Genomic DNA, 22,326 nt, shown 5'->3' with positions numbered 1-22,326 from the left:
TTTGCAGACTGCCGGGCCGTTTCTTAGCTTTTCGCATATTTCTTTTGTAAGCTTTTAGTAAAACTTTGTGCTTCCTCCAACAGAATTCATTGTCGGCTACATTGGCCAAATTGAAATATTTTGGCACTCTGCGTTTTTGTGATCATCCATCAGGAAGAACTTAATCTGCGTTTGGTTAGCGAAAATGGTTAGGTTGAAATTGCAGACAGCTTTAAATAAAAAAAAATATTAAAAAGAATTTGAGAAACTTACTTCCAATGAATTTTTTGAAAAGAAACACTCGATTGATGGGAATCCAGTTTAGCACGCGATACTCAATAGCACCTTGCTTATACACTCATATGGAAAAAACACTCAACTTAACTCACGCTCGAATGAAACAAAAGCGTACGCCAAAGGTAGTTAATGCATTTAACAACGTAATCAGCGTCCGAGTCGAAGTAGTAGTCAAACAATGGAGAGCGAGAACTCCACAATGCTGACGAGAATAATAAAAAAAAAATCGCCTCGGAACTGTTCCCACTGAAGAGGTGTATGAAAATAGGGGAAGCGCGGCAGCCAGTGGTGCTAAAGTAAGAGATGACGACAAAATAAAAGAGTGTAAATATGCGAAAGAGAAGAAGAGTGCACTTATTAGAGAGAGACACTTTATTCGACCGATCGATACTTTACACTTCCACTCAGCTGCTAACCCTCAAAGTGAAGGATCATTTCACGAGCGCTGAGCACTGCTTTGGATGCTGTTGCAGCTCTCACCACCAGCAATACAGGTAAGCATAACCACAATCAATGAGTAGCTTACTCTTTGTTCGCAGATTCCTGCGGTGCCGTGTGATGCAGGTAAGAATCAAAGAATTCCTGTGCATTAACTTGGCACAGCGACGACTAAGGTGTACGAGGAAAATGGTACAAATAGCGCAGCAACGGCAGGAAGGGCATCATTCAGCCACCAAGCGCTGCGGAGTAAGGACAACAGTCTGAAATCAAAGTACAAAGATTAACAAAAATCGCAAAGACGCATACAAGGCAAGCAAACATGGCACTCGGCAGCATCACCAGCAACAGCCATCTCCATCATCATCCCTACCAAAGACAACAGATGCAGCACCGCACGCTCAGCGCTTACCAGCAGCCGCGTGCCATCGCACCTGCGCCAATCGGTTTACAGCCAGCGGTGAGCAAAACGCCAAGCGGCGAGAAGTTTTACGGCGGAACCAGGGGCACCACACTCGACTCCAACAATCCGGCCGTGGTGCGACGCAACGCACGTGAACGTAACCGCGTCAAACAAGTAAACAACGGCTTCACGCATTTGCGCCAACACTTACCGCCCGCAATTGTTGCCGACTTGAGCAACGGCCGCCGTGGCATTGGCCCGGGCGCACACAAGAAACTCTCCAAAGTGGACACGTTGCGCATGGCTCTGGAATATATACGCCGATTGAAGCGCGTTATTGACGAAGTTGATGGGAAGCGTGTCATGGCGCAAGCGCCAGTCGAACTCAGCAGCTGGCCAAATATGGCAACCAGCGCGACCAATTCGCCACCACCAACGCCACCGAAGAAAGGCATGCATGCCATGGTATACGCTGATAAAGTGCAACAACACTTCCAAACCCACAGCTATGAAGACACTTTGCAGCAACAACAACAATTCATAAACCTCAAATATCAACAGCCACAATTGCAACTGCAACAGCAATATTTCAATCAGTATACAGCACTGATATCACCAGCCGGGTCGGTTAGCTCCAGCGCCAGCACCAGTGACTGCAATAACTCCGACGCTTCTACGCTTTACAGCCAGCACCACCAGCACGGCTCATCGCAAACAGCTTTGGCGGCGATGCAACAATTTTCGTTGCCTATGCAAATGAAATATGAGCAGCAATACAATGAAGAGGCAATGGGCTGCAGTTCAGGCGATGAAGAGGATCTGCTTGACTACATCTCGCTTTGGCAGGACGAGGTCTGAAAGTCTGAAGCAAACAAGTAAAATAGTAGGCTTCGATTGCTATCGAAAAGCTAGTCAGCTGCCACAGAGACACACTGAACGACGTAATTAACCAATGACTGTAACGAGTATTACCTCACGCGGAACTTGTTAGTATTATTTTTTTTTGTATATGTAAATTATTTATTATGATGCGCCAATGTACAAATTTGTGTTTAGATATCTATTGTGCCTGTTTTTAGTTTTTAAATTTTTGTTAAGCATAGTTTAATATTTAGTTTAGTGAATGGAAGACAATGATTTGAAATAATTAGCTGTAAGTTGCAAACCCATGGAAGACATTAAATATAGCTAAGAAAAATTTAATTATACAAAAAAGAGATATTTTCATTTTCATTGGTTGGTTGGTTTAAGTGGATTGTCAGCCTGGTGACAAGCAATTAGCGAGTGGTGCCAGTTTGCTGAGAGTCTTTAGCCTCATCCTTGAGAGGGTTGGACACTCGCACAGAAAGTGTTCACTGTCTCCTTCGACCCGGGGTCCTCGCTGGGACAGAACATATTGAAGCCAATCCTTTCGACATGTAGACCAACGGGTATAGTGCCCTCTGCCGATTGTCGTTAGTTTGTACTTAGGTATTATCTTTGTGCATTCCTAGAAGAACTCTGCTTTTAGGTGGGTCATAGGACATCCAGAACTGCGGGGTTATCATATAGGATCCTGTGCGCTTATACCACTGTCCAGATTGCGAATGATAAATTTCGGCGATGCTTCCCTTGCAAACCCCTGAGCAAGATACGCATGTCCACGACGTGGTACACATTCAGTGCGGAGCTGCGTATTGCTAGTTCGTCCGATGCCTCCGTAAATGCCCCTAAGCCCCGGAACCCATTTTAGGGTAATTATGTATCGATCTGGAATCGAGGGCAGCTCTCTCATAAAGTGACCCACACGTTGATATCTAATAGAGGTTGTAGATAGTGCCCGAACAGCCGCTGAATATCTGAGAAGATATTCACCTGCGCTCTCGTGGATGCATTCTCTTTGATGGACCTTACTGCCTCCTTAATTGCAAACGTTGCGATCTGGAAAACCTGGAAAACGTTACCTGGCTGAAGTGTAACTCAGTGCTATTACCATCGGATGATATAAATCAAAGCCCACAGTCGCAGGTGACAGTTTAAATTTCCCATCCGCTCTCTATTATTAGGTATGAAAACCAACAAATTTACGGGTGCTGAAGGCCTACTAGTTAAATATATGTGTGAGAAGCTGATGTGGTGCTCCAGTTATTCTACAAAATAGGGCGCGGTATCAGCCTTCCGGACAAAGGCTACACAGTTTTATCGGGCGCTTTCTTTCTGGAGTGCAATGGGGTATAGTGGTTGTTCTGGGTATGCAGCTAGAGTTTCTAGGCTATACTCAATGCCGACTCTTGCATCTTCGTCTGCGCACCGTGCAATTTACGAGATGCGGTAACAAATCCGAGATCAATTGCGCCACTCCGACCTACTCGATCTAAGTGCTCACTGAAGTCTGCAGCGTCTGTTCTGCAGTAGGTGGGGCTGCAAGCGGCCGTCTCTCTTGAAACAAGCGGGTCGATATATTTATAAGCGTATATTCGGCTGCGAAACCACCCCCCTCCCAGCAATGGATTGTGCGCTGGCTTTGGGATCCGCCACTTAAACCCCCTTACAGTGAAGAAATTCAGGAAAGCCTCGGATGAGACCCCCACTTTGACCACAGCAATCATTTAAAGACCACGATTTGAGTGTATGCAGCTGGAATGCCCGGGCCCTTAATGGGGAATGGTTCTCTGCCCGGCCTGTAATCGCCTCTGTGCAGCAGAAAATATGCGCCCAAAAATGCAAGGAAGACTTAACATCGAAAAGCTGCCATGCATTCGATACTCGATGGCGATTATGCCCCATATATTTTTGGATTATCACCTACCGCCTTAAAGTGTTTTCGCAACGTTACTTTGTAATCGATCAGAAGATATGAAATGATATGGTGTTTTCCAACGGTAACGACTAATTTATATTAATAAGTTAGAGAAGGTCCAACCTTTTCGCCACTACTACTAAAGCGATTCTCTCTCATGAGATCTCTCAGACTCTGATGAACTGAAAGAGGTTAAAAAAGCTTGTAGGTTTTTAAGTACAGACAGTACTGCAAAGTGTGTGAAGATCTTCGTACTAGCACTGTTAAGGTACCCGTAGGAAGGAGTGAGTGCTTAGCATTCGGCTTTTGAGTTGATGGTGGGGAAGGAGCACCTGCGTTGCTCAGGTAAGATCGAAGGCACTAAGGGCGACTCTGCGCTAAGTAAGAGAGTCCCAACCGATATTCCTTGGACTTCCTCGCCGCATGTATCACCGAAATTTGTGTGCAGTATCTTATTTTCATACCAAGAAGGTTTAGATACTGATTTCAGTTTATTTACATGGGCATATAATTTTTTATTTTTATTTTTTAAATCAATAAATTTGTTAACGAGGGTTCTCTGAGGTGTTTATTACCGCGTGGGTGCACCGATTTGTCATATGGGTTGTTAAAGTATTTTATGTGCTCAAATTAAAGAAAGTTTCCGAAAACTACTGTGAACACAAATATATACATATATACACCCATGCATCCATACATATTTATATATGCAGGTAAGCACACTCGCGTCGCCACAAAACATCGAAAAGCAGCAGCAGCAGCATTTAGCAAGTGTATTTTATGTGATTCGCTTGTAATGGGGAGCAACTTAATTTACTTATCTACCCTCGAGATGTCAACCTTTTCCGTTAACCGCATTATTTGCATACAAAACAATAATAACATTAACAACAAACAACAAATTACAAGCAATTCTTTTATATCAGCGTACAGGGATCACCAGCGAGAAAGAAGCCAGCAAATGCCAACAGCGGAAAAAAACAGTAAACCCCGCTGCTGTGCCACAGGAAGCCACGTTGCTAAGTTGTTAAGAAATTAAATGAATCTCAGTCAATGCAGAAGCTGTGAAAGTGGTGGCCATGCAGCGGGTGCAACGACGCGGCGCAGCAGCGGGCGCTGAGCGGATGCTCATGTTCGAATGCGCGACATAATCGACACCGCAGATCAGTTCGACGACGACGACAAAAACAACAACAAAAGCAGTTGACAGCAGCAGTAACAACAACGTTTATGCTTTGCGCAGCACCAGCAACAGCAAATCAGTTAAGACCACGGCCAAATCAACAGCAATATAACAAATAAAAAATATCGACAATACAACAACTGGCTGGTGTGGCAACAATAATGTCAGCGAAAGCTGTGCAAATTGGCGGCTCTCAGCGATTTTACAACAGTTTTGCGATTTGGCTGCAATCGGTTAAGCTCATGTGCAATCGATATATTTGTGTTGTTGTTAGTGCTGTTGCCGCTGCTGCCGCTACTGCTGCTGCTCCTGTTGCCACCGTTGATCATCGTGTGTGCTGATCAACAATATGTTCAATAGTTGTTATTGCTTATTGGATATTCGCTGTATCGCCGGCTGTTGTCGCGCTCATCTGCAAGTATTTTATGTAGTTGTTTTTGTTCCTGTTGTTGGCGCTGTCAATTGCAAAGATGACAAAATGCGGCACAATTGGTTGAACGCAGCAAAATTCGTTGTATTTGTGTGTTTTTTTCTTTTTTTTTTTGGTTTGCATCAGCTCATCTGCATATCGATTTCAAAGCTTCCGTCCAGTTACTCGAAATTTTGTTTGGTGGAGGAGATATGTAAGTGGAATCAATGCGAATTGGCGACAGCGTTGACCGCATTGCACAGATGTGCTTTGTACGCTTCCAACCGATTTGCTCGCTTCCTCATTGCTTCCAGATAAAAGTGATTAACTACACAAGTAAGTGTACATATAATTCAACAGAGTAAGATTTTTGTTGTTCATTTTCTTTTCTCTTAGACCAATAGCCTCCCAAGCGACTTAGGCTCAGTCCAATAAAGCCCCCAACTTCTTTCTTTTCGTGCCAACTGACGTCTATTGGAAAGGTTAGTTGAAGCCAAGTGCTTCTTTAACTGGGCTTTCAATCGCAGATACGGCCTTGTCCTCATCCGGATCCGTGTTGATTATATTCAGGATTGGAGATCCTGTGTGTGTCCATTCGTACGACGTAACCGAGCCAGCGGACCCGCAGTGTTTTTATTCGCTACACTATATCTATATTGCTGTGAAATTCATACAGCTCATCGCAACATCGTCTGCGGTATTCGCCGTCGCGTCGCCAATGCGCAAAGGCCCATAAATCGTCTTCAGAATCTTCCAAGCGAACTCTACAAGGGTCGCTTCTTAAGATGTTTTCATTATCCATACTTCTGCGTCGTATTCCAGGACGGGCATGTTGAGTGACTTATAGAGAGTATCTTTTTTATAATGAGATAGTTTTTTCCGTCTCAGTTGTCTACTCAGTTCAAAGTATTACTTGTGTGCAGGAGTAATTCTTCGCTAGATGTCGAGGCTGACGGCTCGGAGAAGTCCTATCCAATAAAGACGGAGCTATAGCAGGGCAAAAACATTTTTTGTATTGCGGTGATGTTAGGCTTGGTATTTGTGAGGACATCAGTGTGCCGACAGAGCCGTCTTTCCCTCTAAGGGAACATACATTACCAGATGGATATCGTCAAATCGTAGTCCTTTAAATGTTTGCCGTGTTCGTCATTAAAGAGAAGGGTCTCCACTTTGTTTAACGCGGTGGAACCCACATTCACAAATTGGTTAACGTATAAAGAGAGGGGAATTTGTTGGAAATGTCTTTTATGACACTGCTTCGATATATTAATGGTCTGGATAATTATTTTGATTTCAGACTATGAGAACTATAAGAAGGACCAGACACTCAGTAAAAACCCTTGACGCATATACCTTAATTCCTTGGCTTAAGATCTTACTGGTGTAAATATCTTCACATACATACCTTCTATTCGTGCGAGTTTATTAATCACTCTCATAATTGCAAGGAATAGTAATATAGATTCTTCACTGAAAATCAATTTTAAGCAAGTAAATACTGATCATTATTTTTTATAACCCTTTGCCATTTTTTGGTTAGGTTCAAAATTCCATCGGCATAGAACTTTTGTGGTTTATCGGCGAAAAACTAGGCCGAATGATTTTCCGCGGCTCTTTGGTCGGCCAATTTTTTACCATCTAGGCAGGGTTTGCAGGGACCAGAATAAATGGAAATCAGACGGGGCAAGACCTGGGCTATATGACGGATGCATAAAAACTTCCAAACCAAACTTCGTCAATTTGTTCAGGGTCATCAAAGATGTGTGTGACCTGGAATTGGTCGCTATTTCTTGATTGCTTTGTTCAAAAGATCGAGTTGTACACAGTAGAGGATCAAATTGATCTTTTCCACCTGTGATCATTTTGACCTGGGACCATTTTGACCTGTGAATACCTTTCTTGTGGAAATTTATATTAATTTTGAGACCAGCCGAACTTATTCGCGTATTCTCCTTGGACCGGCCTCTCAACAAATTTTTTGACCTTTAATTAGCTTTCATAGCTAATGCTATCATTCGTATAAGGATCACATTATATTTCTCCTATTCGAAAGCATCCCATCCTAAAAGCTGAAACAAAATACCGGCGAACGAACCACCGCGAAGTTTGCGGTGTTAATATTAGACCACTGCAAACGCATAAAAGTGAAAACGGCTAATGCTAAATGCTAAGTTCGTCCGGCGACGCTTCGTGGAGATAGATTTATATTCATTGCTTTTTATTTAACCGACCTAAAAGTTCCTTAAACTATCCCATAGATCAAATTAGTAACGAAAAGATTTTTACAAAGAATTCTTTGGAAGTAACGTACGTAAAAACTCAAAGCACTAAGGGCCGCTTTACACGGGTCACTTTCTGTCGCCTAAAAAATCGACCGAGAAATCGACTAGACATTTTACGGTTGAATTGCCATTAACACGCGTGGATTTGGGTTGAACAACAAAAATCGACCAGTTAAAGGCAGCCTAAGTCTCTCTTATTGCTGAGTCAATTGAATTGACCGAATATTCATTCAAAGCTTTGCTTGCCACTTGGTTATATTTCGGTGTGTGAAGTATTTTAGTTTTGTTTTGATTTCGTGTCTCGTTTTCTATCCACATCAAAAAAAAAATGATATTTTTGAAATTATTAACAAACAAATTTTCCGTCATATCTCTTCTCACATTACTGCTTATTACACCATTGCATCTGTGTCATGAAAATTTAAAGAAAGAGTATCCGACACTGCACCATCATACGGCTGATGACGATTTGAATATAGATTACAATTTTCTCATCACCGGTGGCTACCGGCCCAAAAAACAGAACCTCACAAAATATTTGGTTTCGATTAGTAGCGAGAAGATGACAAAATTCTTCGGTGATGGACATTTTTGTGGTGGTTCTATTATTAAAGCGAATGTTATTGTAACCGCCGCGCATTGCATACGCAAGTAAGTACCTTTGTCCGTAAATACTTACGTATACTCAGCTTCTAAACAAAATACCCGACAGAGACATGTATGGCCTGCAGATGCATAAATCAGTTATTGTTATAGCTGGTACGCCAAATCGTTTTGAAAAGACCCCTAAAACTCAAGTTATGAAAGTGAAGCGTTACGTCGTTTACCACGCGTCTACCGGCGGCGAATCAGCTGATATTGCGCTAATTGTGCTGCAGAAAAACATTCGTATCGATGGTGTAACTACAGACATTTTACCGCTTGCCGATAAGCCACCCAAAGCATGGATGCATTGCACCGTTGTGGGCTGGGGAAGAGTTTTCGATGTGAGTTTGTTGTAGAATTTTTTCAGTAAGGTTTTTGTGCTCTCTTGGTTTGGATATTTGCAGCATGGACCGCTGGTGGCCGAACCTTTGTATGTGGATTTAGATATGTGGTCGAGACGTAAATGTGCATCGTACAAACGGTTTTATGAACCTTCATTGTTATGTGCGGGCGTGCTATATGATCCCGATCGTGATTCGTGCTCTGGTGACTCGGGTGGACCTTTAATATGTGAGGGAAAATTGTATGGCATTGTGTCGTTTGGCATCGGCTGTGGCACACCTGGCTTCCCCGGTTTCTATACGAACGTGTTTAGGTACTTGAAGTGGATAGCTGAAAATCGTGCGGATATCTATGGAGTTAACTATAGTCTAATAGTGATTATGTGCTTTTGTTTAACGCTTTTATGAACGGGGTAATAAAGGTGAAGCACATAAGTTAAGGAACGTTGAGGAAATTATTCTTAGGCCTGCGTAGAGTCAAATTTGTAGGTTCTATGCATGGTGCGCCATGGTTTTGTGAATATGAGGAGTGATGTTTTGGGATAGATTCCAGGAATGTTTTACCAAGAAGAACCAAGTAGTGTGATTTGATTAAAAAATCCGTCTGGAGATTGCTATAAACAAAAAAAAAAATACAAATGATGTTGAAAAGTGTGATATTGGGCTTTGGAGGCTTTGGATAGAAAACAACAGGATCTATAAATTTTAGGTGACTGGAATTTATGCAATTGGAAATCTAGAGCTAGATCTTTGAAGGGATCACAAAGAAACGTTTAGCACTCTAAAGAGATTATATGGTAGCTACCCTCGGATTTCGGAGGACTCTAGCAGTTTTCCTTTGAAAGAAGTTACACATTATTGGAAGAGAAAAAATGCCATTAGCAAAGCTCAGCACTGCGATACAAGTACAACAATCTCATGAAAAGTTGGTCCATATAAAATAAAGGTCTAGGATTTTATGGAGCTACTCTTATCTCCTCCGGCAAGTAGTTAATCCTCTCTGAATCTCAATGAATATCGCTCGTGCTGGGCCATATTCCCAACACAGATGAAGGGAAATTAAAATCGTGGAAGGCATTATGGAAATTTTGGATCAACATATCATAGTCAACGGTCCTTGAGGAAGTAAAAGGACTACCTTGTTAATTCAAAACCACCATACTCCCCTCTTGATTATGGTGTGAAGTCGAAACATTTCCAGATCTCGCGAATAGAGAAATTAGTTTCTAAGTTCATTGGAGTTACGGAAAATAAAGCTTCCTATTCTAAAAAACCATAATATTTAAGTTGTCCTTTTAAAGCACGTAAGCCGCCGGGTAGGCGGTATTTGAATTTCCATGAAACCGCAAGAAGGACTGTCTAGCCTCCGCAAAGAAGAAAGACACTACCTCCAGAGATACAAAATTACAAGGACGCCTGAACACAGGAAAATTTGTCCAGAATATTTGGTGACTTACGGAAGGGTTAAAGACCGAGGCGAGCCCCTATAAAATAAGAATGCTGTCCTGCTAACAGATGCTCAGAGTACACTTAAATCATAGAAGGAGCACTGCTCTACATTGCTGTATGGCACCAAATGCCGAATATTGTGCATATAGCAAAGTCTCCGAGCCTTCAAACGATTTGTAGAGAATCAATATTCCGTTCCCTGCCGCAGAAGCTGATAATTTGCCGGTGTCTTCCAGGCTGAGGTCTCAGCTATAAACGAACTTCGAACTGATTTAAAAGGTAAAGAGGTATTTATCTTTAGTAGCATCCAGACAGCAATCAAAGCTGTGAGTTCCGTCACCACTATGTAAATCAAAAAACTTTTTGGATTGTGCTGATCTCTGCAATAGAAGGCTTACCAGAATAGTCTGAACCTCATTTGGGTTCCCGCTCATAGCGATATAAAGAGTAACTGTATGGTGGACCAACTTGCGAGGCGGGCTACGGCCAAGCAGATTCTTCCGGACAAAGAACGTTTTGCAAGCCGTTTTTATGAAAATTTTTCTATACCGGGGCGGGCGAGAGATGTATGCAAACTACGATCTGTCAAATTTCCAGGCAAACTTAGCCTAGCTGGGATCGAAAAAGGCATTTAAAGATGCAGGATGTACATATCTCACACAATTGGTGATCTAACAGGCCACGACCTTATACTATACTATACTATACTATAGATGTTGCAGAAGTTGCAAAACTATGAAGAGGAGGAGCCCGTTCTCCATCTCTTCTGTAACTGTCTGAAATTATTGAGGAGCAGATTGCGGGGATTTTAAGTTACCTTAACAAACTGGCAGAATGAAATCTTAGTTGCACCTACCTACCTAACTCTAACTCTGAAAATTAACAAGGACTTTTCCAAGTCATAATTTATAAAAAAAAATACATACTTAATTAAGCACTGAGAAAATCATGCCAAGCAACAACATAACTTAAATTTTTTTTAAAAGGACAATGAACTAAATTCGAGGGGTTTAAATTGCTGCTAAAATTGTAAGGGTATTTCCATAAAACCAGCTACTCGCGGCATGAATAAATTAAAAATACAATAAAATCCATCAAAATCATATGATGGACTTCTACGAGTACGTATTGATACGTTAAGGCCAGTCGACAGCTTCAAGGCAGTAGTATGTCACTATGTACGTATAGATATTTGTACCTTAATGTAGCTACATACGTACGCACGTGTGTACACCCCAGAAAGGAGCACCTGCCATGCGTGAGGACATAACAAAAATACGCGCAGGAAATATGTGAGAATTATTGTGTGTGCGTATCTTGGGCTCAATACAAAAATTAAATGCACCAAAACTACTCAATGCGAAATAGCCACAAATCCTGTTGTCGACTTGAATTACACCTGCAAAAAAGGATAACAAGTGCACGGATGTGTACAGAGTATGTATGTACTATGCGCGTATGTAAGTGTGTTTGTACATACTTATATGTATAGATCGAGGCATACCCAGTATAAAATTTATGGATTAATACCAAAATAAAGAAATTAAAGTCAATCTTTTTTCTTTTTTCCTAAACTTTTATGTATTTCATCCTCGCTTAATGTTACAGTACCAGGTTGACCGAGCTTTGCCCGAAGTGCATATATTTTTTAAAGTTTTCCAGATTTGGATAGCTTTAAAAAAATATTTAGGGAATTAAAAAAAAAAATGGATTTCAATATGTATTAAGTAAATTTATCACTCTAAAATTTAGGTGGAAACCCTATTACGAAATACGCTGAATACCTTTCATTTGATATCCATATTGCGATGTTTTAGATAAATTGTGCAGAATCGAAAATAAGTGGCAACCTTACACTATTATCCTAAGTGATAATATTTTGCATAAAGGGACAGAATTGTTTAAGAACCTTCTCTTGGCGCCCATGAAAAGTAATATTTTAGCTTTCTTTCCTAATAAAAAATTAAATAAATATGCGATTCATAATAGGTGGCAAACCTATTAAAAATATTTTTGAATTAGAGATCCTTAAAATACCTTTCATTGGATACCCATATTATGATGTTTTAATTAATTTGTAACTAATTTCGAATAGTTGGCAACCTTATATGTGGTGTAATTCACTGCTCGCAAAAGAGCGACCTAAAATTAATCTTTGGATGATTCAAATTTTTACTGGGTGCATACTCCTATACATACAAAGATATGTATGTGCGTGTGTGTATAGCCAAGAAAATTACGCGAATTGTAGCAAAAGGACTTGAACGAATCCACAAAATTACCTATACAGCGCCAAAAAGAACACCGAAAAAAAGGTACGAAAATTCAAAGAAAACGGGCTAAAGAAGTTAAATAGCGATTAGCAGAAAAGCAAACAAAAGATTAATAAAAAAAAAACTCATACGAATTGCACTTGTTGCAACATTATTGCTACCGCACACCGGCAGGGAATGCCACTCAATACGCAGGGGACATAATAATTCTCAGGGGGATGATAATGACAAGTGTATCTCTCTTGCGATTTGATTGCGTTAATATTGTGGTTGATAATTTGAGGCATTTTAACGGCACTCCCTTGCACCACTTGCCGCCGAAGCGCCGCACGTCTTTCCACTTTTGCACGAACTCAACTGGCTAAAGGACATCGGAAATAGGGCGCTACTTACACAATAGTGTCAACTAATCGCCATTCACTCCTACGAACTACTCGTTTCTTTGTTGTGCAATACAAAAGCAAGCGTAGTTCGCAGGTGACTTCTCTCTCTCTCTGTTAGTGCTGCCCGCAATTTCTCGACGTTTATCATAGATTTCACACGAATTTCTTAAACTCTTCAAATTGCTGTTTTTGTTAGTCATTTTCAGAGTGAAGTTTTTCATGATTTTCATTATTTACTTGGATTTGCGGTGCCTTTGATTTGAAAGGCATAAATGACCATCACAGTTATAATTATCCAGTGTCGTTTTACAGGAAACATGATTATTATTATTACACATTAGACTGGGTCGAAAAGAGTGGTAATGACTTCTTTGTTTATGAATTTAGAAAACCAATTTGAGAGTAGCATGCATTGTGGAATTATTTTTGGTTTAAAGACAAACCGGTTTGGGCGATGCACCCTTTTCCAGTGTAATTTTTTGTTCTCGTACTTGAGTTTGATGAAACAAAAAAATTTGTTTTCTTGGGTAAAACTCTGGGTACTGACCCAGCTACATACACTGCCTGCGAATAGTATTATTATAGCTGCTCTTTACAATACATGCAACAATTTTTATTGTAATATTTTTTCCGATAAGTTTTTATAAAAGTATGGTTCATTCCACAAAAAAAAAAACATAAAAATATAATTTCAAAACTTTGTGCAAAACTCAGATTTTTTAATTTTTTTTGAGAATGCTGATTTGTAGCTACGATTTGATTTTAGCCATTTATTTCCTGCAGGCTCTTCCATACAAAAAAGTTTTTGAAAATACTTTATATGGAAAAAATGCAAAACACCTTCAACAAAAAAAATAAAAAATTATCAAAAATCAATGCGATTTTTGACTAACTCCGAACTTGCATTTGTTATACTAGAATTTAATGGGCTCAAAATAGTATAAAAGTACTCCTTAAGACCGGTATAATGAAATACTATTTTTTAAAATCGGATGTCAAATAACCATTTTCGTGATGTTTAGAAGGATAAAAAAAGGAGTTAAAGGTGTTGATAACCTCTCAGCATGACATTTAAATACATGTGTGGACTTTTACAACCTTTATTCGTATGGCGAACGACCCGGTCTAATATGCACCAATGCGGTTTAGGCCAATTATTTAGAAAAATATTTGTGCGTACATTCCCATTAACTATAAAAGCGCTTATAACCTGGAAACGTCTGCTAAGTTGGTGTCAGAATTTTTCATCAACGAAATTTCCATTTGCGCCAATTGCCGCGGTATTAGCCTTTCAAGCATCGTCTTAATCAGTGGTCGACAATATCCCTCTCCACCTTGAAATTGTCCCAAAATAACCGTCACTATTTAAGAGAAAAAATAACCTACAAAACAGAACAGGTGGTTTATTTTTTGTAGATGTGTGCTCCTCTCAGTTGAAAAGGGTCGTTTGCATATCTTTTTCCGTTCCTGTTGGACACGGACGCTTATCGCTGGAAGAGGAAAAATAAGTGTTAGAGCGCGGTTACCCTCAAACGTGTACGCAGGGTACCGTAGAAGTGCGTAGACACATACCAAATTTGCTGTTGATGGAGAGAGATAGAGAGAGAGATAAGCAACGTCAACGTCACGGTCATGCGGTGGCAAAATATCGATAATAAAATCGATACCCAAATGATAAAAAATATCGACAACAAAATCGATACCCAAATCGATAACAAAATCGATTATTATAACGATAAGTCTCAAGAATACCGAAAATCCCGAAATAGTTCCCAGGTTGAGGAAAACACAAAAATATCGCACAGAGTGATATGCCACGGTGAGAAATACTCTTTGCTTGAGAGATGAGTGTTTGTGTCAGTGGTCAACACCATACAAAACACTTGGTGACGGTTATTTTCGATCTCTGGTCTTAATAGACTTATCAAGCACATCGTGCGAATGTCTAAGGTTCACCGTCGACGAATGAATTAGGCCTTATCAGTATGGCTTTAAACCTCAAATCTTCCATAAACCAGTTATTCACCACATGCTATTTGTTGTTGTTGCAATATCTGCGAAATTCATATGTCTGTATATGGGATTGGAAAGGACCTCACCGAGCCGTTTGATAAAATCGACGTTTCAAATAAGGTGACTCTCTATCGTATATTTCTAGTTTGATATTAGAGAAGCTAATAAGAGCTCTAGAACTGAACTCCTCGGGAAAAATTTGTTACTTGCTAATGCAACGTTTTACAGTGTTGCCTTTGTCTCAAACTCCGTCTTCTAATTGATGGTCAAATTGACACGGTTTCATAAAGGATTTTCTGAAATTCAAAGTTTGTCCCTTATCTGGAAAAATCACTGTAACCTAACCGTAAAGTAATAACAAGCTACCTAAAATTTTCGGGGTCATGCTCGTGCCGAGAGCCGACAGCGACGGCGAACTTGGTATTTCTGACTGGACTCTTAATCTATACACTATTGGCTTCAAAGTGGAAGGCGGAGTTGGAGCGGGCGTTTTCTCCGAATCACTGGGATTAAGTAGATCCATCCAACTGCCCGATTTTGCAAGTGTTTTCCAAGCAGAAGCATTCGCTAAAGCAGAAGGCTGCCAACTTTTAGAACGAAGTGACTTACGACAGGGCGAGCGTATAGCCACTTTGTGGAATAGCCATTCGGCCATTAAAGCCGTGGCGGCTTTTACAACAAGGCCGAAATTGATCAAGGAGTGTAGGAGTCTTTTAAACGCTGTAAGTAGCTAGCCAGCTCGATCTAGAGTTAGATTGGGTCCAGGGTCATCGCAACATTTCCGGAAACGAAGCTGAAGACCAGTTAGTCAGAGAGGGTTTCACCTTGGCATCGATCAAGGAGCGGATCTTACCCGCAGTTGGAAAAATCTATACATACATTTTTCTCCACAATCTTCAGAAATCGGATTAAAATTGGGGAACGGTGGCAGGCTGCCGTATATCCAAATTAATGGGGCCAGTGTGTGTTCTCTTAGACACGACTTATTAGAAAAAACCAGACCTGACGCACGCATGCGAGAACGAAAATTAGCACGAAACAGTAGAACACCTTCTTTTCATATGTCTCTAATGAGGAGCAGAAATACTCACATCGTTGCGAGTAATATCACATATAAGCCTCTTAAATATACTCAACTCAAATTGTGCGACTAATTTCTAAAGAGAGTATACCGAGACTAGTCTCGTACGGGTATTATCGGAGATCAGTTAGTCTACACTCATTTCTAACGAGTAGGTACAATTAACGTTTTAATGATATGTACGCACTTAGTCAATGGAATTTCATGTGCAGCGTTGTCACATAGAGAGAGTATTCGCCTAATAAACCTGAGAACCCTGGTTCAAATCGCAGCTGGCGCAACTTTTCATTTTCGCTTTTTATACCCGTTCGAGTTTAAAAGGGAACAATTAGTCTCATCATAGGACATGTTCGAACAAAAGCGAACAGTTCACTCCATATAAAGAGATCAAAAGTGGTATTAGTCGCATGCTCCTTTGCGATTGCTCCCAGAGTCATTCCGGATTAGTCGCATTTTTTGCTGGGCTATGTCACTCGTTTAAAGTACTTACCTAAAGAAATATTATTGAAGCTTAAATGAAAGAGTTGAACAACTGAATCAGACAATGGTCGCACATAGATATATATTTCCTCATTAAAATTTTACTCCAATTGATAACCTATCATTGACTCAAACATGTTGTATGAATACTAAATTCTGGGGAAACATCATACCTAGGACCATAAGCTTATCTATTTAAAAAACTAGTTAAATCATTGGTTAAACTTAACTATAGAAAATTTCATAAGCATTGATAAGTTAACGGCCCTTAGCTTTATTACTCTAAACTGTCACCGGGCAGCGATACATTGTATTCAATTTGTTGATATCACTTTGGCTCAAACCACGTCGCTGGCCCATTATACCGGCCGCTTCATCCTTCAACGGGACTATAGTCATTTCGCCATTTGCCGAGAAAGCATACGCTGTATAATGTAGGACACTACCATAATCGTATTCCTCATCGTAATCGTCGACAAAGTCCTCATCGTATTTATTGAAATTACTTTCGTAGCCAGATCGAATGTTTTCAGTTGCGATGCGCACATATTCATCACGATTCGAAGCGCTCTGCATATGGTAAAATCCGAGCGTATGTAAGAACTCATGCACGATTGTGCCGAGACGGAAGCAACCGGAATCCAAAGCATAAGTCTGCAGATTATAGGTTTGAACGCGATTCAACCAACCAACACTCGAATAACAACCATCAGCATAGCTGGTTATATTCACATAATATTGCTGGTCGTCAGTGGCTTCCTTAAAACGGATGCATGAAACCTCCTCCAAGATTTGAATGCCTCGCAAAATATGATTACGATGTGCCTCATCTATATACATAAGTAAGAGCATACTACATTTTTCGTATGTTTCCAAAAAAAATACGCTTATTTACCTAAAACACCTTCATTGAATTTGTAGTAGACAGTGTTATTTGGCCAGCGTCGGGTTTCGTTACGATATCCATTGCGCTGCGAAGAGCTCAATACGATGTCGCCTTCAAAGTAGCCAGCTATCAGCTCAGGGTCTTCTTCAATGGGTGGGCTTAGTGGTGCCGCTAAACCAGCACCAATTACCGAAAGCAACGCAAAGATCCAAATAATCTTCATGATTCCTTAATTGTAATTTCACAAACCGAGCACGCGAAGGTGTCGACCGTAACTAAATGGTGAATGGCAGTTGACTTAGTGAAATTATTTTTATAACGTCATAAATGAATTCTAAACAGTATGATAAGTTTAATGAGATTAATGAGTTTTTAGCAAATCCCAATTCTGCCAATTTTAGGCCGAACTTCTTCAATTTTGTACTTTGTGTTGCGAATAAATAGATACATGTATTCACATTCTTATATGACTCCGCTATTTACCAAAGGCAATAAGTCAGCATTTTTTAGATACCAAATGTTGATGTAGTCCGGCATGATGCCATATCGGAAAAAATGCTGACTTATTCCCATTGGTAATTAACCGATTCATATGTGAGTTTGTAGGTATGTCTATCCAAATTGTGGGATGTTGCTACATCGTCATTGGTTTTTAGACAGTTTATTTGATTACATACATATCTGTAACTTGTAAGTCTCTGCTATTTTCTGCCCTCAGTGCTTACTTGAGAAAACTTTCATCATTCTTAACTTCGAATTTCAAAATAATTGGTGTCGTACCCACAACTCAAAGGGTCGTCGGCCTAACAGCGACTCAATAGAATAATCCACTGTTAACAGCTACTTAGTTATCAGTTTATGATTTCTTCTAAAACCATACCCGGCTGTAATAAAACAAAAATTTATAGCTTTGGCACACGGCGCTACCATCGACTGTTGGTTTTTTTACACACGCAATTTACGTATCTACAAATAAATCGATCGAAATACTACATATATGTGTAGGACACGTAAATACTGATAACATTTTTATGTACTTTAAGGAATGTATGTACATTGGCGCTTTGTTGTAAAACAAATAAACACAACTTATTAATCGCAAAAAGGTTTAGTTTTAAAATAATTTGCTTCTAATTATAAAATATACATACTCCCAAATTATTAGCTAGCAAATGTCTCATTTAATTTGTCTTCTTTATTTTTTCTTCAACGAAATCTGCTAACAGAAAACGCGCAAATCAGTGGCGAGTAGTGAACTTAAAGCACACGATTTGTACATTTTGCCAGTCACATAGTGTTGTTGTCTAGAAATTTTTCTCGATAATGGGCTTAGTGCAATGAAAGCTTTCCAAACAATGCCACTCTTTAACTGTAAAGATGTCCAAATCTGTATAAATGTACAAATCGTGTGAACCCAGCTTAAGAGTCATCATGCTCAACAAAATGATTTACAATAGAAGGGGTGGTACTACAAATTGTACAGTGGTCGATTCCGCAAAAAACTAAACCATTCAGATTTTTTCCTTCTTATTAATATCACGGTGCGACTGTTATTTTTTCACAAAAAAAATTGTATATACGTATTTGCGAAACGAAAGGCCAAATATAGTAAAACTGCGTTTTGGTTTTTCTCTCTAACGTCAGAATTTTTTTTGAAGGACTTTGAAATTTGAAATAACATAATTACTTCAAAAAATTAATAAAAAATTCAGTGCAATGTAGAGAAATAGCATGACTATCAAATTAAAGAGAAAATTCTTGGTGCATAAGAACGATTAGGTATTGAAAATGTCCTTTTCACATTTTATCATTGAATATCCTTGAAATTTCACAATAATTATTTTCGAAAAAATTATATGTTAAGGACTAATATGAACTAGACCACTAGACCGAGAATTTCGTCTTTCTAACTTTATTCACTGAAGGTGGTAAAACACTCGCATACGAACTGAAATTCTTACCGAATATTGTTTTATTAGATTACACACAGCCTGAATGGGCGCACCCTCCAATGTTTATGGAGGCAGGTGCATGGACAGGGACAAGAAGGAAAGCCTTCAATACCTTCTCTGTCATTGCCCGCCACTATCACAACGGGGAAGAAAATTTTTGACAGTTAATTCTTCGATTATTTGGGTGACTTCAAATCAATGGATATTAAGAGCTTTTCCACTTTTTGCTGAACATTCGTGGTTTCTAGGGTAACGAGTATAACTGTGAGCTCTCATGCGGCAACACAAGCGTCCCTGAGTATGGGTGTGCGACTCTCACAGGCGACTGTCGCCCAATCTAACCTAACGGCTATTCGAAAATAAACATAAACGCGATTCTGCACAATGACATTCGATTTGGCTCAAAGCTTGCTCTCAGCCTAATTTTATACTGAAACTGACATAAATGGACTTCAAAATTTGTTTAAATCTTTTTCTTAAAAATTATGGGTGTTGTAAGTATCGATAAAACTGCAAATTTTGGTCAACACAATTTTTTAAAAGTTGACTATTTGTTGTTACAACTACATAAATGAGGCATCATTGGAAATATAGTAGTATATATATATTTCTTTTGAAATAAAGGGGATTTCTAATTTTTAAAAGTTCCATCCATATTCCTAAATTTATTTTTGCAATACCCTATTCAGTCATTTCCAAAGACATCTTATATGAAGAATCATTAAAAGATCGCAGTGAGTAATTTTGTTGATCCATTTTTTGCCCATAATTTTTAAGAAAAATTTTTGAAGTCTATTTATGTCAGTTTTACTTAGTATAAATTAGGCTGTGAGCAAACTTTGAGCCAAATCGAGGGCCATCATGCAGAAAATCACCACTTTGCCCGATGAAAAAAATTATGTCTACATTCTAGAGGTTTCAAGATTCAAATGTTTCTGTAACTAAGCCAACTATACGTTGCACTCCGGCACACCACCATAATATATATGTAAATATGTATGTATGTATGCACAAGTGCATTATTTATTCCCATGTAGCTTATTTGAAATATCACATTTCTGCAGGCGAATTCAAAGACATTTATTTCAAAAAAACCGATTTTCACTTTTTAAAATTCACAGCATATTTTTAAGCCCATCAAAAAATATGCACATCATCAACATATCATATTTTAATACCAAAACACAGTTAACGGAAAAAAATCACTCAACCAGCTAAAAATCACACGAGAGGACGCTCACTATTCGAATGCAAGTTTAGCCATTTGCCAAAGTGCTTCCTTCTCATTCAATTTTCCTGCGATCATGCTTTAAGCATTCAGAGCGCTTCGTTTGTTTTTTCGTTTTTTTTTTTTTTGNTTGTATTCATACGCTCATATTTTTGCACAGGCGATCTTGTAATCAGCGCATCCTTAATAAATCATAAATTTATTCGAGCAAATATTTCTTTAGGGATGCATACAATTGATATGTAAGTATGTATGCACATTAGGCTGCATCACCAAAAAAAAAGTTGTGGGTTTTCCGCCGGGATTACAAAATTTATTATATTCTAAGACGTCGACCAAAATATATCTGAAAAATATTAAGATTTACGTGAGCTGGACCGATTTGAAAATACCTCCAAAAATGGAGTTTTTTATGAATAAAAGTAGTTTCTTAAAGCACTTTTTGAGAAAAGCTCCCTCAGATGACAAAAGAGATAAAGTTTAAAAAATCTGCATAGAAATATTTAAAAATCTTTTTTTCTCTCTGTTTTTTTACTTTTTCAAAGATTGATTCACGAAAAACTTGAATAACTGGGCCAAAATATATTGTTTTGGACTTATGGGATCTCAGTGAAAAATTTATTTTTGCACTATTTTTATTTCTTTTCAAAAATTGTTTGAAAATTTTTTAAAATATTTTTGTGCAAATTTTTTAAGCTTAAACCGTTTTATCCTTTGAGGGGATTTTTAAAAAAAAAAATCTTTAAGAAACTATTTTTATTCACAGCAAACTCCATTTTTGGAGGTATTTTCAAATCGGTCCAGCTCACGTAAATCTTAATATTTTTCCAAAATATTTTGGTGGACGTCTTAAAAAGAAAATATAATTTATAATTCCAATGGAAATACAGCACCGATTTTTATTTTTTATTTTTTTTGTTTGGGGAGTGATGCAGTCTAATGCATATATCCATGAAAATATAGTTGTATGTTTATAAGCGCAAGGCTTTGTGCATAAGTACGACTACATTTCCGCGCATAAGCGTACACTTGTCAGTTGGCAGCCAGTCAGTTCGTCACATATGTAGCTATTGAATGCATTGTATTGATGCCATTCACTCAACTGGTGTCCAACATTGGTGTCTGCAGTCACACATCTCAACCAGCGAACCACCAGCCGGCAAACACCAACCTTCTGGGCCGTAAGCCAACATGTCCAACAATTGATGCAAACAGCATATTTACCAGCACAACGTCCGTCCGTTTCACCTTATGCCAACTTTACACCGATCATTTATTCTTATGTGTTTATACAAACGTACAGACATACATACATACATAGGCACGTATGATGATTGTCCGTCCGCGCATACAGATTTCTGCATATATTTTCTGCTCTTCCAGAGATGTGGTAAAAAAAGATCACTTCTTATATGTGAATAGTTGTTGTCTTTGCCGGTTGTCTTGCGAATGACAAACGTATTATTAACTTCACACAAAAAGCGTTCGATTTTGCACCGTTTGCTGTCGTTGAGTGTCGCACCTACTCGCGCACAACTTCTCACACGAGGCAACTCCTTCACACACATACGTACATGTGAGTATGTTTGTATAAATGTAGGCATTCTCATTGCGTACATCCTCATCTTCCAGAGGCTTCCCGCAGTCGCTGCTATACCGCCCGGCGTTGCTTGACTCTCTGCCTGGTTTGGAGTTGTGGCCTCCACAGGCGCTACAATTGAACGTAGCTTTTTTTTTTGTCTTTGTATGTATGTTTTTGGCTGTGGCATTAAGCGCAAAATTGCAGGGAAAAGTCTTCGTCGAATATCATTGACTAAATGCATGT

At 39.2% G+C, this 22,326-nt stretch overlaps 3 protein-coding genes across 3 annotated transcripts; 2 read left to right on the top strand and 1 right to left on the bottom strand.

The window, feature by feature from the left end:
* The first annotated feature begins 870 nt into the window (after window positions 1–870).
* On the top strand, window positions 871–2,301 carry LOC108368754 (achaete-scute complex protein T5-like). The gene has a single exon (XM_017623667.1). It carries the CDS (start codon window positions 1,037–1,039, stop codon window positions 1,973–1,975), a length of 939 nt encoding a protein of 312 aa, XP_017479156.1. The 5' UTR covers window positions 871–1,036; the 3' UTR covers window positions 1,976–2,301.
* Window positions 2,302–8,143: 5,842 nt separating this feature from the next.
* LOC108368751 (trypsin I-P1-like) lies at window positions 8,144–9,164 on the top strand (the record flags this gene model as incomplete). Its single annotated transcript, XM_017623663.1, has 3 exons — window positions 8,144–8,421; window positions 8,483–8,756; window positions 8,820–9,164. Coding segments are annotated over 3 exons (897 nt in total), but the record flags the coding sequence as incomplete, so codon positions are not given.
* A 7,321-nt stretch (window positions 9,165–16,485) lies between these two features.
* Window positions 16,486–17,544, bottom strand: LOC108368753 (zinc metalloproteinase nas-4-like). The gene is made up of 2 exons (XM_017623666.1): window positions 17,331–17,544; window positions 16,486–17,265 (listed from the first exon to the last, which is right to left on the bottom strand). Exons 1-2 carry the CDS (start codon window positions 17,542–17,544, stop codon window positions 16,718–16,720), a joined length of 762 nt encoding a protein of 253 aa, XP_017479155.1. The 3' UTR covers window positions 16,486–16,717.
* Between the last annotated feature and the right edge of the window lie 4,782 nt (window positions 17,545–22,326).

The sequence above is a fragment of the Rhagoletis zephyria genome, unplaced genomic scaffold (assembly GCF_001687245.7).
Source record: "Rhagoletis zephyria isolate East Lansing unplaced genomic scaffold, Rhagoletis_zephyria_1.1 Rzeph_scaffold_03298, whole genome shotgun sequence".
NCBI lineage: Eukaryota > Metazoa > Arthropoda > Insecta > Diptera > Tephritidae > Rhagoletis > Rhagoletis zephyria.
This window is presented reverse-complemented; position numbering and strand designations above follow the sequence as displayed.

Excerpts from the sequence above, each read along its gene's own strand:
- LOC108368753 (XM_017623666.1), bottom strand. The coding sequence starts at position 17,544 with ATGAAGATTATTTGGATCTTTGCGTTGCTTTCGGTAATTGGTGCTGGT. Across the intron at positions 17,266-17,330 it reads ATTCAATGAAGGTGTTTTAG|ATGAGGCACATCGTAATCAT; the intron begins GTAAATAAGCGT and ends TTATGTATATAG.
- LOC108368754 (XM_017623667.1), top strand. The coding sequence starts at position 1,037 with ATGGCACTCGGCAGCATCACCAGCAACAGCCATCTCCATCATCATCCC.